This window comes from Haplochromis burtoni, unplaced genomic scaffold (assembly GCF_018398535.1).
Source record: "Haplochromis burtoni strain Fernald_Lab_line unplaced genomic scaffold, NCSU_Asbu1 Contig_473, whole genome shotgun sequence".
In the NCBI taxonomy this organism is placed as follows: domain Eukaryota; kingdom Metazoa; phylum Chordata; class Actinopteri; order Cichliformes; family Cichlidae; genus Haplochromis; species Haplochromis burtoni.
Window position 1 is genome coordinate 80449 of NW_024582834.1, and position 18277 is coordinate 98725.

At 42.3% G+C, this 18277-nt stretch overlaps 2 protein-coding genes across 3 annotated transcripts in view; one reads left to right on the forward strand and one right to left on the reverse strand.

Annotated features, from left to right (window-relative positions):
* si:dkey-43k4.5 (potassium voltage-gated channel subfamily S member 2) overlaps positions 1-3320 on the forward strand; it is a 29626-nt gene extending 26306 nt beyond the window's left edge. For both annotated transcript variants that reach the window (XM_005946557.2, XM_005946558.2), the window contains 2 exons: positions 102-194; positions 1035-3320. In XM_005946557.2, the coding sequence (XP_005946619.1) occupies positions 102-194; positions 1035-1484 (543 nt within the window). In that variant the 3' untranslated portion in view covers positions 1485-3320. The remainder of the gene's footprint in view (positions 1-101; positions 195-1034) is intronic.
* Positions 3321-7211: 3891 nt separating this feature from the next.
* The window catches only part of LOC102300184 (serine/threonine-protein kinase 4), a 57716-nt gene continuing 46650 nt past the window's right edge, over positions 7212-18277 (reverse strand). Inside the window, exon 11 of the mRNA XM_005946559.3 lies at positions 7212-11926. Within this exon, the coding sequence (XP_005946621.1) occupies positions 11768-11926 (159 nt within the window). The 3' untranslated portion in view covers positions 7212-11767. The remainder of the gene's footprint in view (positions 11927-18277) is intronic.

The following is an 18277-nucleotide window of genomic DNA, read 5'->3' on the forward strand; positions in this document are numbered from 1 at the left end:
TTGGCTGTGACGCTGTCACAAATTGAACCTCAGTTATTGGATCGTGACAGATGAGGCTTTGTGCACAAACACATCTCAACCCCTCCATGTTTTATCTGCAGCACAGCTACCGTGAGGTGGGCATCCTGCTGCTCTACCTGGCCGTGGGAGTGTCCGTCTTCTCGGGTATCGCCTACACGGCTGAGTATGAAGAGGTAAAGTTTGACTGACGTGGGGTCGCGTTCCTCACTGGTGGAAATCATTTCACTTTTAGTTTGTGTTCAAATAAATTCTTTGAATTTGCCTTTTAAAAGTTTAACATCTTAGTTTCAGTGATTTCAGTATGAGTCTGTTTGGCGTACGGTTTTACAGCCATCATCAGTTTACAGTTTGAATGTTTCCAAAACTTTCTGAGCAGTTTGAATTCCTCTCAGTATAAATGTCGGAATGCTAACACGGCGATGAACATAGCAAACACTACATTGCGAAATGTTTGGCGGATGCTACGGTATGAAGACGGAAAACATGGCTACACACTTCAACCAACTACTCATTTACTTTGTAACAAACTCTTTGTGTTAATACTCACTCGTGTTCCTCCGGCCAATGAAATCCTTGAGCTGATTTTCATGACATTTGGCTAATTAAAAGGTTTTGGCTCACAGAGTGTTTCACTTTAATTAGTGTCGTTAGACGCTGATAAATCCTTCACAGCGTAATCAAGCTGTTAGCTTTGCTTTGGTCTGTAACAAATAAAAATATCAGTGAGTGAACAGTCGAAGTGGCAGTTTCCTGTTTTTCAGGGATATCTGTGATGTTGGAAGACACCTGTTGGTGTAATTACTAATGATTCAATTCAAAGAGCACATTAGTCCGTGTGGTCAGAGGTTTGTCTTTATCTCTTCCTCTTGAAAATTAGAGCTTCAACTTTGGTATATAAAATCTATCAGAACAAAGTATTTTATTATTTAATTGTGTTCTTTACATAATAATATTAATACATCTGAAAATCATTACCTTGGATGTCTAAAGCATCCCTCTGTGTCTGATTCCAGGATGTGGGCCTGGACACCATCCCGGCCTGCTGGTGGTGGGGGACGGTGAGCATGACCACAGTGGGTTATGGGGACGTAGTGCCGGTCACGGTGGTCGGGAAGTTGGCGGCAAGCGGCTGCATCCTGGGTGGCACCCTGGTGGTGGCGCTGCCCATCACCATCATCTTCAACAAGTTCTCCCACTTCTACCGTCGCCAGAAAGCTCTGGAGGCGTCGGTGAGGAACAACAACGGCAAGAAGATGAGGATGAGCTGCGAGAATGTGCCAGAGGAGGATGAAGAGGACGAGGGGTCAGACGGGGACAGCTGCTGCCTGGACGATGATGATATTGATGATATTGAAGAGGACGATATAGATTATGAGGATGAAGGAGGTGTAATAAACTATAGTTATGTGGAGCATCCATCTTACACGTCGATAACGAGGAAGAAGGAGCCGCATCAGCTGTGATGAAGAGCTGATGAAGAGCTGCTAAAGGCAGGAGATCAAAGCTGTTCAGATTCACTTCCTGCCTCATGCATGACGTGTTCATATGGAAACGATGACTGCATTCATATTTAATCTGGCTTTTATTTAAAACAAGGCAACACAAGAGTGATCTGTACGCTTCAAGTTTGACCTTTGAACTCATCGAGCATAAACAGGAGGACTAAAGTCCAGGAGGGCTGGGATTTGATCAGATTTTGGGGAATTTAAAGAAATCAGGAGTTGGAGGGATCGTGTTGTAAATTGGTTTTAATTATTAGCTTTGGGTTTCCATGACAAACCTACGTGATGGACGGTAGTTTGCTATTATTCGAGCATGTGGGCAGCTTCCAGGGTGGAAATTTGTTCTTTCTGATAATGAAGTTTTTATGTAGCTGTTAAAAAAGATAAAACACCCAAAACAATAAAATTACATAAGGCGAGATTAAACACGAAGGTCTGCTCAAGAACCGAATCAATTGAGCCTTAACTGAGCTGGACTGAAGAGAAATAGCATGCACGTGTATGAAATGAAGCAAATAAAAAGATTATGAAAGTCTGAATTGTTATTTTGTTCTTGAAGTAAAATGTATAAAGATAACATTTGATAAAAATTAATTTGAAGCCTCAGTGGAAGCATTTTTGTAGTTTTCTGCAGGTAGAATAAGAAAAGTTAAGCTATGTTTGGGTTAGCATAAAGACTGGAAAGATGTAAACGCTAGGGTGACCAACCGTCCTCTTTTCCCTGGACATGTCCACTTTTCATGTTCTGTCCTTTTTTTTTTTTTTTGAGATGGATGAAAATGTCCGGGTTTTCCTACAGGCCTACAGAGGACTCATATGTGCAACATCATCCCCGAAATGTGGTGTAAGTGGTTGTTCCCCACGCACAGACGGGACAGAGCGCAGAGCGGTGCGCTGAAAAGATGCCAAAGCGCAAGTGCATCAAGAAATTTCTCTTGTACCATCCCAGTCGGAATAAATGGGAGGCGGAGTGCACTGTGTGCAGAGCTGGCACAGACATTTGTGTGTCTAACAAAGGTGCCAGAGATCTTGTTGCTCACATGGACACAGAAAAACTTAAAAAGGCTGCGCGAGGCAAAAATTCATCTTGTAAGTTGACTGAGTTCTTTGTTACACCTGGGACAACGAGGGTGCTTGTATCTGGAGCAGAAGGTGCACTGACATTTCATACTATGAAGCATCACAATAGCTACACATCCATGGATTGCACTAGTGTGTTGCCAAAAAAAACAAACAAAAAAAACATTTCCAGACTTTAACACAGCTAAAAAAGTTCAGCAGTGCCGCACCAAGACTGAAGCTATTGTCTCTCTTGAAGCTATGAAATCCAGTATGGTGACATTTCTCAGACTTAAGTAACCATGGAACAGAGAAAATATTCCCAATTTGACTGGACGAATGGTGGCGTGCAAACAAAGTTAACTGAGGTTAGAAACGCCAATTTTTTAAAATTTATTTATTTATTTTTTTGCACTTGTTGACTTGTAAAAGCCTTTATGACATCTTTTATTTCACCATTCATTAACCGCACAGAGAAGGCATCTTTTAAATATGTTAAAATTTTCTTTAAACAAACAGTATTATTAAAATTCTTCATAACTGGGCCAAGTGTCCTCTGTTTTGGAAATCAAAATATGGTCACTCTAGTAAATGCAGTTAGCCCACATGTGTCAAAATCAGTGTGACTGACTGACCTACAGCTTTACTGAGTGTAACGAGAGGCCGGTGTGCGCCGTGTCACTGTTATGTTGCTGAGGGTTGTGTTTTAACCCAAACCGTGATCTTTAATAAACCTAATCAGCGACTGAAAGAAGCGCAACCAAGTCCCAAATGACTCGGACCTCTCAGGTTCTAACAGACTTTGTAAACTATCTCTCAAACTGGGCCGTTATTTTGTCACATTCGGTTTAAAAAGACACTCAAGCCAAAGGTCACCTTATGATTAACAGTGAGATGCAGGCAGCATCTGAAAAACCAGAATTATCTCTGAGAACTGACTGAAAAATCTCACTGAGGTGTAAAAACCTGAATTGAACACAGATTTTGAGTGTGCTATAATAAACATGGTTGTGGATGTTTATAAAAATCCTTCCAGACGTTTCAGACTGGCTCAAAAAGGTGCACGAGACCCTCTCTGTGAGGAAACACTAACCAGACAGATGACGCTTCAGTTCATCTCCTGGAGGGTGATGAGATGCAACGTTTAGGCTCTGACTCAGGACAGCAGGTGAGCTGAAAACCGTAAAATCATAATCTGTTGCACAGAAGAGCAAATGCATGAAACTCAAGAGTAAATCATTTAAATTTGGGTCATATTCTGAAGATGAATAAAGATATACTGCATCTTACAGTATTTATAGATTCCTACAGGCCTGTTTCAGTTTAGTTTGTTTAGTCATCACTTTGTGAAACGTCAAACACTTTGTACTCGTAAATGAACCAAACCTGTCAAACTGTCACTAAAAGTCAGTTCTGACGCTGCTGAGAGCATCAAACTCAGCATTCACCTGAGCTAATGTCTCTTTCTTTTTAATTCTACTGAGTCCTTTTCATGTCCATCTACTTTTTACACTCAGTTTATATTCAGTGTCCGTTGGGCACTTTGCTCTCTCCCTCTCTTCCTTTTGTTTTCTTTGTCATCATATCAAATGCAAATCAAATGTCCTTTAAAACTTGTCAAAGTCAAACAGAAGATAAAAAGGCACGTGTTGAAGAGAGAAAGGAAACATGAAGTGCTGCATTTATTAAAGCACTAAAGATGTTTCTTAAAATGGAGACAACAAGTTAATAAAAAAGGGAAAATCTGAAAGAGAGCGAAGGAAAACAACAGAAACATTAAACTCATCAAAGAACAAAGTTAAAGACAAGACATTTAATGAGGTGAAAAGATACTTTCACAATAAAAAACAGCAAATGAAGGATAACCAAAACTCTTAAACACGACAGCATGAGCCTCGGTGCATATTTCTTTTATAGTTTTATGTAGCAGACGGTGGACGACAACACTGTTCTGGCTCTGGACTAACTTTTGAACTTCTAACTTAAGAAGCTGTTAACAGAAGAACTGGTTTAATATTTAGTTATATTCTAGTTCCAGTTCACTCACCTCTGGTTTACTTACTATAACAACTTTCTTTCTGAGAGGACTGAAACCGTTAAGACGTCTTAATGAGAATCGGATTTGGGTGAACTGGCCCTTTAAATGTCACCTCTCTGCCAAAGCTTCGTTCTGAAAGACAAGCAGGGTGAAATTTCCGCAGGATGAACGACATTAAGATTGTTCTGCAGCTTAGCTTGAGTTTCACATAATGGATGCTTGTGTTGGACGAGTCTCCGGGCAGGATTCCTTCCAGAGCTGATGATCCACAGTTTGAAGCTGTGCCACGTCGAGTTGGGGCTGAACGCTGTTGTCTGTTTGAAAACGTGGAGAGAAACTGAGAAAGGTTTTTGTCATCATTTGAAAAAGCCTTGGCACAATGTTTCTCAGCCTTTTCAGCATGATGAGTGTGTGTTCAGGACTTTGGAAGAAAAAGTAACGGATGAACTGTAAAGTTTCAACAGGAAACAATTAAGGGATTAAGGGAACAATCAGTCAGAGCAGTTAAGCATCAAGGACATCTCTCTGTCCAGTTAGGAAGCAAAAACTACTCCGACTCCACTTCAGCTGCTTTGGATCAAAGTGGCATCAGGAGCCCTGGAGAGGCTGGACTCCTTTAAACCAGCACAGGTAGTCCAGCTCCTCTAGGACAGCACGACCATTCAGGTGCCGTCAGGGTTTGTCAGTCTCAGAGAGAGACATCCAGTTCATTTAGTTCAATTCAATTTTAATCATGTGGCTCCCAATCACAGCAACAGTCAGACAAAGGTGGCTTATCCAGTCAACCCCCGGAATTTGTGGGGGTTGTGTTCCTAGAGCCCCTACGTTCCTGGATGTGGTGAATGAAAAGGCCATGAATGCCTATTTCTATAGTTTGAACCCTAAATATGCAGGTGGGCAGCATCTTAGAGCTTTAAGAAGAGCAAAAAGCACAAGAACACTCAGCAACATGCAGCAGGTTGGGGGCAAGGCTCTACAGTGGGGGGGCAGTTGCCCCCTCTTGCTCCCCAGTAGATCTGCCCCAGTGCTGGATGCTCTTTCTAGGAAAACTCACTCTCTCTCTCTCTCTCTCTCTCTCTCTCTCACACACACACACACACACACACACACACACACACACACACACACACACACACACACACAGAGTTTGTTTTATTTTTGTCGGGACAAACAGCACATCTGCAGACAGACTGAAGGAGAGAGAGATCAGATTCGTGACCGGCTGATTAAAAATTCATTTCTGCTATTTTGGCTGACAGTCAAAAGTCTGAACAAGGAGAGGAAACAAGAAAAGGGGGGACGAGGCGTGCCTAAAAAGTTTGGGTGTTTGTGATGGATCTGATAGGACACGAGAAAACTTTCAGAAAGTGCAGAAGGCAGTGAGAGTCCTGCAGCCAAAGCTGATGATGAAGGCAGAGCATGACTGTGCAAACTGGAACATCAGTTATTTCATCAGATATAAAATCCAGTATGGAAATACTGACAGACAGTCGCATGGCAGAAACAGTGTACATTTAGCCACGTAGAGTCAAGACGACCTGCTGAAGCTCCAACTGAGCAGCAGGTCTGAGTAGTTCAGAAACTGCTGATTACAGGGAATGGTTAAAAAAAAAAGAGCAAATATCCAGTGAGCAGAAACTGTGTTAATGTTTGATGTCAGAGTAACTCAGTAACTCAAATAACTCATTTATCCTGCAACATTCAGATGGTACGCTCATGCAAACATGAAAGCAAAGACCCATCGTGCCTCTTATCAGAGGTTCAGGCTGCTGGTGGGGTGATGTTGGGCATATTTTCTCAGCACACTTTGGGTCCCTTAATACCAACTAAGAGTTGTTTAAACACAGCAGCCTACCTGTGAATCGCTGCTGACTAGAACCACGTGATAGCTGCTTTCAGCAGGATCACAAGTGTCCCAAAGCTCAGATTATCTCAGACTGGTTTCTTGAATAGGACGATGACTTCCCTGCAGTCCGGTGACCTCAACAGTCTCAAGATCTCCGTCCAGTCGAGCACGTTTGGGATGTGCTGCAACAGGAGAGTTACATGAAGGATGCAGCTGAAAAATCTGCAGTTACTTTGTGACGCTGTCATTTCAACATGGACCAAAATCTTTGAGAAGTGTTCTTTATATTTAATCTCTGCCATGAAGAATTGAAGCAGTTCTGAAGGAAAAATGGGGTCCAGCCTGTTACTGCCAAGGTGTACCTAATGAAGCGTCTGCTGCGTGTTTACAGTTACATTTGATTTAATTGGAACTTTAATAAGAATCTATATGTACAAAAGTAAAAGCAGCATCTTTTATTGCTTTAGTTTTTTATTTTCTTTGTTAGACAAGCAAACAACAAAAAACCCACAAAGGACACAAACCAACCAAACACCAGTGATCTCAAACACAAGCTGACTTTAAGGCCGACGCCAACAGGAAGCAAACTCAGATCCTGACATGCTCAAGCAGATTTATACAAAAGGCAGAGACACAAGACGGCAGAAAGATTTTCACTTAGATTAACTGCTAAAATAAAAAGTCTAATCTGGAGTTGCTGAACTAAAGCAACATTTCATGTTTTTCTCTGGTTTTCTTTGTTTTGTTCGTTTGTTCACTTTTTTCCAGGAATCCAATTCTGGTCTTTATTTGACCCAAAAAATGTTTGTGCTTGAATATTGAGTGAAATTAAACAGCTAGTTATATAAAACCAGCACGAAACAAAACGTTAAAGAAAGAAATGTTCACAAAACAAATGTAGAGATTAAAGAGAGCCTCATTTTGAGTGTATGGATTTATCCATGAATCACTCGTTGAGTAAACTGACGTGCTGCTCAGTTTTGTTTTTTTTAAACTCAAGCATGTAAATTATATTAAATCAAAGTAAAAACTCAACAGTCTCAAGGTTGAAGAAGTTTGGCTGTACCAAAAATAAACCTGCAAATGCTTTCTGATGTTTGTTGTGGTTTCCATATTCAGCAGTTTATGAAGAATGAGTCAAAGGTTGGAAAATCAAAGAAGCATTTAAAAGTGTCTCTGTTACATTAAAGAAAAAAAGAAAAAGAGGTTGTCTGGTCTCCAGTGACTTCGACTTAATTTCAGGCAGCAACAAGCAGCTCATGCAAATAATTCAACAACAATCAGGCGCCATTATTTTAAATATGTGTCCCCTTTTTCTGAACGTCGAGGGATCAAAACCAGTTTTTATATTCTGACAGCCCCACAGTGGATCCACAGTTGGTAGGACAAGGCAGAAAAAGCTTTGCCTGTAACACAGCAGGAAATGAATTGTGCTCATGAGTCATCATCTTACAGAGAAACACAGGAGACACCAACCAGCTTAAAGGGGCAGTTCAAACAAACTCACAGGTTCTTCCTCCGGCCTGCACTGATATCCATCCACCTTTATCAGTTTGGTCTCAGACATGCCTACAGCTGCTTATTACTGCAAAGTAACAGGCTGATAAAACACGAGCATGTCAATGACTGTAACCACAGCACAGACCTGATGGATGATCTGCATCACAAAAAGGCTCAAAAACAGTGTGAACACAGAGAAATGATCCAAATTAGCTGAGCTGTAGACAGACAACGGTCAGCCACAGCTTCCCAAGGTGGACAATTCGAATTTCAAGCCACAATCAAATCTAAACAGACATAAAGGAAAAGTGAACCCACTGTACAGTTCTTATGAAGGATGAAAACAGCCACAGAGGGCAGAAACATTTCTGCAGCAGGCTGTTAACATGTTTATTTCTGCTATGATGCCGTGGACCGAAAGGAAACTGGCCATGTGACTAAAACATGGCTGGTGGATAAAGAGCACCGCAGGCCACAGGAAAATGTGCACATTGTGGATTTGAACCACCCGTTAAATACAGCATTGTGTGATGAAATCCAGCTGAAGGGTTTCCCTCTGAAAGCAGCCGTTCTCACATTTTTTCTAAAGTCCTGTTTTTGACACTGAACTTTTCAGCTGAATGAATCAAAATATACACATGCAGCCGAGTGTTGCTCATATATACAGACGTGACCGTGTATGAAGGAACTCTGAACCATCTACAGCGTTTTCTAATTGGTTCTGCCATTATTTCACAGCCCTGAGGAGTTTTTATGACCTGAGAAGCTCATTTTCATCCGGACACACACACACAAACCGTCACCTCGCCGACTGACTCCGTCACCGCTAAACCTACGTATAAAAATATAAACCGTCCCTTATTTTCTCTTGTGCTGGACCTCCTAAAGGAATGTCAGAAGTTAAGTCTTCTTGGCACTTTTTCAGGAGCGGCCTCGTCGAGTCCGCTGTGCCAGATCAAACCCGGGGGGATAAAAGCTTTGTTGAATCTGCTCCATAAATCTGTCAAACCAGGTCTGTTTTTTTCTAGCTTATTTTAGGAGAGATAAAGAAAAAAAACTGGATCTGAAATGAAAATCCAAACAATAAGAAGGGCACTGGTGGTTAAACAAAAAGGCAAATGTGCTCATATTTCACATTTTGGTGCAATCAAAAATCAGAACATCAAAATCCAGAAGTTTTAGGATCCCAAACTTCATGTTTTACTTACAAACCATCATCTGTGCTTTCAAAAATGACTTTGTGGAGAGATGGAACAGTTGGCAAGTAAACGGATATAAGAAAGATGAGATCTTCTCGTCTATCGTCCACTGTCAAACATTTATAAGGAGACATTAATAAATGGTTCCTAACACACTGCAAGTGCCCACGATACGCTCATTTACAGTTTCATCGTTTCATTTTGCAGCAGACTACGTCTACATGTTTAATGTTAAAGAATGCAGGATTTTCCTCACAGGCTTCACTGATACAGAACCTCTGGCCCTGCTGTGATTGGTCACCTGTCTCTGCTGTGATTGGTCACTTGGCTAATCGAGAATAAGGCACTGTCAGAGAACGTCTTTGTAGGGAGTCGTGCTGAGACGATCCAAAATGAAGGAGACTTCATTGAGCTGCAGCCAAAAATGTAAAATTTGCAGGGTCAACATTTTTGATAGACGGGCAGGAGAGTGTATATAATTCTACTTTCTCTCTCCAAATATTTTTAAAACAAGCTCAGCTGAAGTAAAATACCTTTTTGTAAGTATTAGAGACGTGACAGGAGCGTGCACCACGAGTACAGCAGCTTTGATTTCACTCATGAAGCGAGCAGGAGAGAGTTTTAGATACAGTCGCCTTCAATCACAGCCGGCTTCTGTTTGTGCTGTGGTTCAACCACACTGCTCTGGGAACGGGCATAGTCGAGGGGGCCGCCCTGACCAATCAGCACGTTTTAGCACAATGCGAATATTTTAACTCGAAAGAAAAAAAAAATCTGCTTCACTGGAAGAAAAATTAAATGGCCTGAGTGTAATTTTATTTTATCAAAAAACAAACACAAAAAAAGTAAAATGAAGGATTTTGTGTGTAGAGCACAATCATTTTAGCCCCCGAGCTCCACACACTCCACTTCACTCAGGAAAATCTGTCTACTGCCCCCTGCTGGATTTTAGGGAGTTTCTCTACAACGAGTTTCGCTTCAGTTTAGCGAGAACAGTGAGCGAAGTTCATCTGAGGACGAGTCAAACCAGCGGCCAGGCGGCCACTGTGCCCGCGCTACACTCAGAGACCCACTCAAACAAAGGAAACGTATAAAAAAATAAAAAGGGCACTTCATTTAGTCTGCATGTCGACAACAATAACTCCTCCTGTGCTGTAATGACAGGATACTGATGACGTACTGTAATACTGGAGTTATGAATGTCGACACAAACTGGAAACACTTGAAAATGTCTTTTAACTCCTAATTTACAGTGTGTTAGAAACATTTACTAAATATTGACATAGTTCTACAGATTTGTAATTTCATGTAGCCAGATTTCTTTTTTCTTTTCTTTTTGATCATCTCAACATGTCAGATTCATCTTCTGACCCACAAGCCGACAGACAACCGAAACCCAACCGAACAAACCAATCAGAGAGCAGAATCATCACCTGTGAACTGTAAACACTCCTCATTAACTGGCCCAAGAGCTGAGATGACGATCGCATAATCTTATAAATATATAAAACTGGAAAAAAGTGAAATGATGTGCTCTACAAAGCAAAGAATACGTCTGGTTCACGAACCACACTCTGCACTAACTGATCCCATTTTTCTGTCTTCTTTACTGAAGTAATTCTGCAGGCTGGCTTCATGCTGCAGCTGCAGGAGTGAGAGAAATGTGCTTCAGCCCACAGAAGATCAAAGACAAAAGAAAAGATCTAGTAACAGTTTGGTCCCCGGCACAAACACAAAGTCCGATATAATGAGTAGGACTTCAATGTAACACCAAGTTATGAAATGTAGAAAACAGAAACGCAGGGACATGTACCAGATTAGAGAGTTTCCTCAAGCAGCTTTGAAAGAAACCTTAGCTTTGGAGTTCAGAGCAAACTGTGTGGAAACACAGAATATGTGCAGCATCTCTCAGATGACCAGTCGAGTGGAAGAGGAGAAAAACTGGTTATCTCCTCTGCTTTTAGCTGTGAATTCAAATTCAATGATTTGTTGTCTTTTAGAGATCTTTGGAAAAGCAGACGTGCCGACAGAACCCAGTTTTATCCACTGTCCATGTTACCTTTTTGTGCATTTTTCAAGAATGAAGATTCATCCTGTTCTATAAAACACCTCGCTGTCAGATGCAGAAACCTAGAAAAGCTCAGCAGCTTCACCAACAATGATGGCAAGAAGTTAAGTAACAGACGAGTACCGAAGTTTAACAGTCAGCAGTTCAAATGATGATGTACCACATGATTACAGACAGGACCTGACGGTCTCCAGGTACGTTCACCTGTTCACCTCCTTAAAGCAACTGTGTGCAAGCTTGAAATAAGCAGAAAGAAACTCGAGTCCAAAACTGCTGCTGATGATACTGAAATGAAAAGAAATGCCACAAACAGAAGGATCATGGATCTCAAGCAGACAAAAATAAATGTCAATGATATTCAGCTGAACAGCTTTTCTACAGTTTTTCTTAGACAAAGGTCCAAAAACTCAGCAGGCAGACGTCAAACCGATAATCCTCACTCCCCAAACGTCACATCACGCAGAAACTCCAGCAGCCTCGGTGACGTTCCTCCAAACTGCTGCGGGAAACGTGAGAGAAATCCTTCAGAACTTCTCAGAAGTTCGGCTGCCTTCGTTTTTTGGCCTCGATGGCGTCGAGGATGGGCTGCCTCTTGGCCTGGTAGCGCTGGCGGATCTCCTCGATCTCCTGCTCCATCTGAGGGTCCAGAGAGGCGAGCTTCAGCCGCAGATCCTCCACCGACCACGTGCTTACCTAGAGGAGAACACATTGAACTATGTTAAGGTTGCTGTGCTTATTCATCAGCATCGAGGACCTCGGGTGTGTGAGACGGAAAGTCGGGGCACCTCATTAAGAGCAAACATTTATTTTCCCTGAGTTTGACGAGCGTTGACTTTCAGGCTCCTCTCATGTGGAACCAGCTCACAGTTTGGCTTCAGACTCCCTCCCTGCTCTCACCTCTCTGCTTTAAATTATAGTTACGAGAAACACAAAGTTTTCTGAACACTGAACGTTTGTCATGAGTGAACTCTCACGGTCAGCTTTTGATACACACAACGCGTCACAACAACATTTGAAGCAGGATTTGATGACTTGAGGGTCAAAGATCAAAGCGGACGCAGTCCATTAGTGGACGCTGACAAAAACCTTTACCGCGCCCTCAAAGTACGTCACACATGACAGCAATAACCAAAGTGTCTGATGAAAGTATCTATTTTAGCAGCTTTCAAAGGATGAATCTATTGACTTGTATTCAATCCCTCCTCTCTCGGTTGCCGGCCTCAGACAGGGACCTGGTGCTTGCTTTAGCTTTTCCCCAGGGGATTCCCCCTCTCAGCTTTTACCAGCAGCACAACGCTCTCAGGCTATTTATTACCCAGAATCAATAGAGCTAAAATAACGCCGCCGTTTGAGTCCACTAGACAGATAACCGTGAACAAGGGAAGGTCCTACAACTGGACTCCAAAAAAGGGCCAAAAGCTCACATCAACATTTGCTGCTGATATGTCCAGTTTATTCAATATATCTACAGTAATCAATCATGAGTATTGCTTACAGGAATCATCCAACTAAAGCATTTAAAAATGGGACAAGACCTTCTTTGATTTATGGACTCATCAATGAAGAAGTAAAATTAACCCAACAGACCAACAAATATATTTTTTATGTCAGAAGCATTTTAACTTTTGGACAAGGCAGCTTAATTATTAAACTAGCCAATAAATTCTTAATCGGTTATTAAACTAGCCAATAAAAAAAAATACTCACTTATTAAATAAATGATGAAGTGCATCAAAGCAGCAACGCGAGGTTTTAACTGGAAGTGAAAGTGTGCTTCACCTAAACACAGACGCACATCACACCTGTGCACCTGCTGCTGTTATTAACAGAAGCATCGCTCGGCTCCTCCCATCACAATCCTCAACACTGAAAGCTGCTTCGACTCCAGCGGTCGGTGCGCTCGACTTCACAGCCGACTGAATTCATTCAAACTTCAACACAAACTAAAACTTTGACGACTTCTTCAGTTAAACCAATAAAATCACCTGATGCACTTTGACACATTTGACACAGCACACTCTTGACTTTGTTGTAAATTTCGATGCCGGGTTTAGGGAGGAGTCCCCCTTTAAGGATGCGGTCATTAAAATGAAAATATGAATTATCCATAATGTTGTTATGAGCGCATTCTTTTCAGCTGCAGCTGTGATGCATTATTTTGTTGAGCAAACAACTACAAAAAAACACACTTTGGTTATGAAATATTTAGCACCTGAGCTAACTGCTTACAAACCGTCTGCTCTCTCGGCTTTTCCACAGCACGCTGCATAATTTGACCAAAAACACAGAGCCGCCCTCTAAAGGGAACGACATCAAAGCACTCGGTGGCTGTACAAGAAGAATGGGGGTGGGCTTTCCCTCTCCACCTATCCTTATCAAACCGAAGGGTATTTAAGGCTGCTGTGTGTATCTGTAGTTTTCATATTTTGCTGTAGTGGTAAACCCACAGCTGAACTCTCCCTTTTCAGCTCATCTCAGCACTTTTCTGCCATTTTAATTCCCTTTCATGCAGAAACAGTTCTGTGAGATCTCAGCAGCCAAACACGAGTTTGCAAAAACAGTGGAGCATTCAGCGGCTGAAGAGCTAAAGGATTTCACTGTGTTGTTGGCTGCAGATACAAAGCTGCTCATCTGTTCTGACATTGTTGCAGCTCGTCCTGCCAGCTCAGAGCTTTCTATGAGTACACAACTTCTTAAGTGTGCGCAGACAACAAACGGGGCTTTGCTTGTAGAAATGGATGTACCGTCACAAGAACTAAAGATTCCATTTCAAACAAACTTCAGTGCAGCTTTAAGAGCAATCAGGCTCACCAACAGCACTATTCTCTCATCTGTTTCAAACTGTTCTAAGCAGGACAGCGTTATAGAGTCAGTCTGCTCAGGAGCAACCAGAAAGAGCACACTGCCCCATCAAGTGTTTCCTCACTTCTTCACTCCGGGACAGATTTTTGTTCGATTCACATCCAAATATGAAATAAACAATATGAAAAAGCAGAACAGCTGATTACTGGTAATAATGTAACTCAGTGTTGTAGTTCACCACAGAACTAATGTAAGAGTGTTACCAGATTACTTATTCTCAGTAAAGCATTATTTGCATGATTTTTTAAGTAAGGATTAATTTGCGTTACATTACTTCTCTTGAGTAATGACTGAAACTATAGAAATGATCAGCTGTGTCAAAAACCTGCGGCAAATCCAGAAAACGAGCAGCACATCAGGATGCTTTTCACTCCCTTTCTTTAAAGCTGTATTTACACTTTAACAGCAGCATTTCATCTGCTGGGTTCTCTAAATGGGGCTAATTATCACAATCATTAATTAAAGATTGCAAAACAACCCAAAACAAAACAGAACTTCGATATCTCCGTGGGATCCTGATATGGGTCAGAGTAAAATTCAAAGCAAAAGTTGTTCTGCTAGTTCATCAGGCCCTGCAGAAGCACCAGGCTCCAACTGCTCTGGCCCAACCCCCAGGCCACGGACCGATACCAGTCCGTGAGTCGTTTGGTACCGGGCTGCGAGAGTTGAGGCTCGGGTGTGAAATTTATGGTTTTCAGGGTTTTTATCGTTAACTCTGTTTCCCTGGGTCTTTTTCCGTGTTGCAGTTGTGTCTTATTTTGAAAGAAATATTGATGTGTTACCATAGCGACCAGAGAGCATTAAGGGGCAGAGAGGAGGATGTTACTCTCAGTGTTGTTGGCGCAATTTCAAGAGGACGCTGCTAATAAAGTTACACAATTACACATGTTTCTGAATTTATGTTTATTTTTATATTTACAAAATGCCAAATACCAGTTTTTGTCTTGGTCGTATCATTTTATTTTGTTCTATTTATCCACGACACCTTAAAGGCCGGTCCGTGGGGACCGCTGCTCTAGGGTTCTCTGAGCCTCGATCACACAGAGGTCAAAAGTTGAGCCATAGACTCAGAGTAGCTGAAGCGAGCCTTCTGTTCAATAGCTGCTTTCACTCCAGACATAAAGACTCAAACAGGAACCTCTGGAAACAAATCCATGTTCATTAAAGCAGTGGAGAACGTCTGATTTTCAGTTAAAGTACACAAATTTTTAACAATGAGCGCCTGCTGGCTCTGGCTGTACTCAGACATTCAGACGTGTTCCCACCAAGTCTGACTCCCTCTTGAACTATGAAACGCATGACGGCTCCCTGGAAGAGGTTTTGAACCCTTTATGCAAACTTTCCATACATCCACAAGCTAAAGCTAGGGTACTCCTAGTGCTGGTGTAAGACACGGATAAATGGGAGGGTGGTGTCAAGAATGACTAAATTAAATGGGTTAACAATAACTGTTCCCAGTGCTGATCACCAGCAGGGTGTTTGAGGAAACTGCTACTGGCTGAAGGTGGAGGAGGCGGGGGAAGGCACAAAGGAGGGACAACCTACTGAAGGAGATACAGAAGCCTGGTGTGACAGAGGATGAGGATGCTAGGGAAAGGTAATAAAGAAAAGTTGAAAGATAATGTCTGCTGAGATTATAAGATGAGTCACTAAAGCAGGGTGGGGGAACTCCAGGCCTCAAGGGCCAGAGTCCTGAAGGTTTTAGGTATCACCCTGGGTCAGCACACACGAATCACATGAGTAGTTCATTACCAGGCCTCCGGGGAACTTCAGGACATGTTGAGGAGGTCCTTTAGCCATTTAAATCAGCGGACACCTCAAAAACCTGCAGGGCACCGGCCCCTGAGGCCTGGAGTTCCCCCACCACTGCACTGAAGCCGCCATCAGGAAAGCAAACAAACTCCAGTGGTCTGTGTGTGTGTGTGTGTGTGTGTGTGTGTGTGTGTGTGTGTGTGTGTGTGTGTGTGTGTGTGTGTGTGTGTGTGTGTTGGCGTGTTGGCATGTCTCTTGAAGTTTAACAGTTACGTTTTGACAGATCATGTGACAGATGAGGGCTCATTAGACAGTGACTGGTTTCAACCTGCATCTGCTGACCGTCTGTCAGCCAAGAACATGGACTCCTTTACATCTGAAGAGGAGAGAGAGAGAGAGATGGAGCGAGATAGAGAGAGAGAGCGAGAGAGCGAGAGAGAGAGAGAGAGAGAGAGAGAGAGAGAGAGAGAGAGAGATAGAGAGAGAGAGCGAGATAGAGAGAGAGAGAGAGATAGAGAGAGAGAGAGAGAGAGAGAGAGAGAGAGAGAGAGAGAGAGAGAGAGAGAGAGAATGGAAAAAAGCAGCAGGAGGGATGAAAAAAAGAAACCAATAAGTGAAGAACAAAAATAGACGGGAATGAAAACAGAGAAAAAGAGAAAGCGCCGGGTGGTGCGCGGGGAAGGTTGTTCTGCGTCTTCTCATGAATAATGCAGGTTAGTGCTTTCCTCCATATGTTCTTATGCTGCATTGTCACACTACTAAGGAGGCTGGAGCTAAAACCACAGCTCAAATGGTAAATATTAATGCAGGACAGCTATATATAGACCTTAAAATCCTATACAAGATGATGACACACCTTAAAATAAAGGTGAAAGGCGATTTATGCAAACACCTCTGCCATGTACGATGGGGACACTATTAGCAAGGGTCTACAGAGACGAGAGTGAAAGAGCAACCCTGCGCGGGAAGAAATAAACCTCAAAAAGATTTTAAAAAGCACATGTATAAATCACAAACTGCTGGAGTTTTCAACGGGCCTACATGACTGTCCCGGGTAAGAGCATTAAAAAAAACATCTGATAGCAAAATACAAAAATAGAAGAGCCGACATATCTAAAATTAAACACAGTCAGCATGCGGCTGTCAACAAGCTGTCTCAGTGTATTAGAGATCCAAAAAGAAATTAGCTTTTTATCCTCACATTTGAAAGTCTAATGGAACAATAAATCCCCCCGAGTGGGATTGGAGTCTTCGAGTAAAGCCGACTTGATTTTCCCCTAAACGCTGCAGAAACAGCTTTACTTCTGCTGCCATCAGGTCGTCTCTGTACACACAGAGGTTCAGTGCTAATTGTCAGTATGTTCATGCACCGCAGACACAGAAATACTCAGATCCTCTGTGCTACAAAACACAAGACAAGTTCAACCTGTGAAAATGTCAGTATTAGTAAAACCTGCGTTTATCCTCCGTGCTGTTGTAGTTATACTGAAACTAAACTGAAAAGTCTTGAAAAGATCATTTAGATCACTAAAATACAAAGATTACACTTTGAATAAACAGTATGGTGTAATAACAAAACTAACTGAAAGAAACAAATCAATCTGCTCCTCTATCAATTTAAAGTCCTGCGTTGCCACTGCTTGCATCCACACTCTGATTCATTTGGTCACCACCTGCTGCTCGTGGTCATAATGAGGGCAGCACCTCATTACCAACCCCGAGTGAGCTCTCCACCTTTAAACTGGCTGATGATAACAAACACATTTAAAACAATGCAAACCACAAAGAGCAAAACCCCCCTAGAACCTAACAGGAACTTCTATATGTCCAGTTATGAGCCAGCTGCTCTACACTTCCTGTAAATGTGCAGGTCCTGTTCCTCAGTGTTTTGGGGAGCATTTCAGCTCAACGCAGTCTCTGATCAAACAGTGTAGACAGGAAGCCTCTGTCATGTACTTCCTCTTGTCTATAAATGCATGCTGCTTATATTCCTGCGTGTTCGAGTGCAGATGTAAATGTTTAAGCCAACTCGTCTCCCTCGAACACACAATCCAAAACTTTTTCAAGTCACTGAGAGACGATCTTCTAACTGAACGTGTGCCTGACAAGCATCAAACCTGACAGCATGTAGGCGTCACAGCCACGAGCGACACACCTCTCTGTGATGATCCTCTGTGTGTGTGTGTGTGTGTGTGTGAGTGAGTGTGACTGTGTGTTTCTTCCCTCTTTCCTACATCGAGCAGTTACAATATTAAAGATCCCGGAGAACAAGAGGGAAAATCAGGGTCAACCAGCGGGGAGCCGTCACTGTCTGTTAGTGTACCGACTTCAAACGCACAGTTGCACACATATAAGTGCATTCAACACACACACACACACACACACACACACACACACACACACACACACACACACACACACACACACACA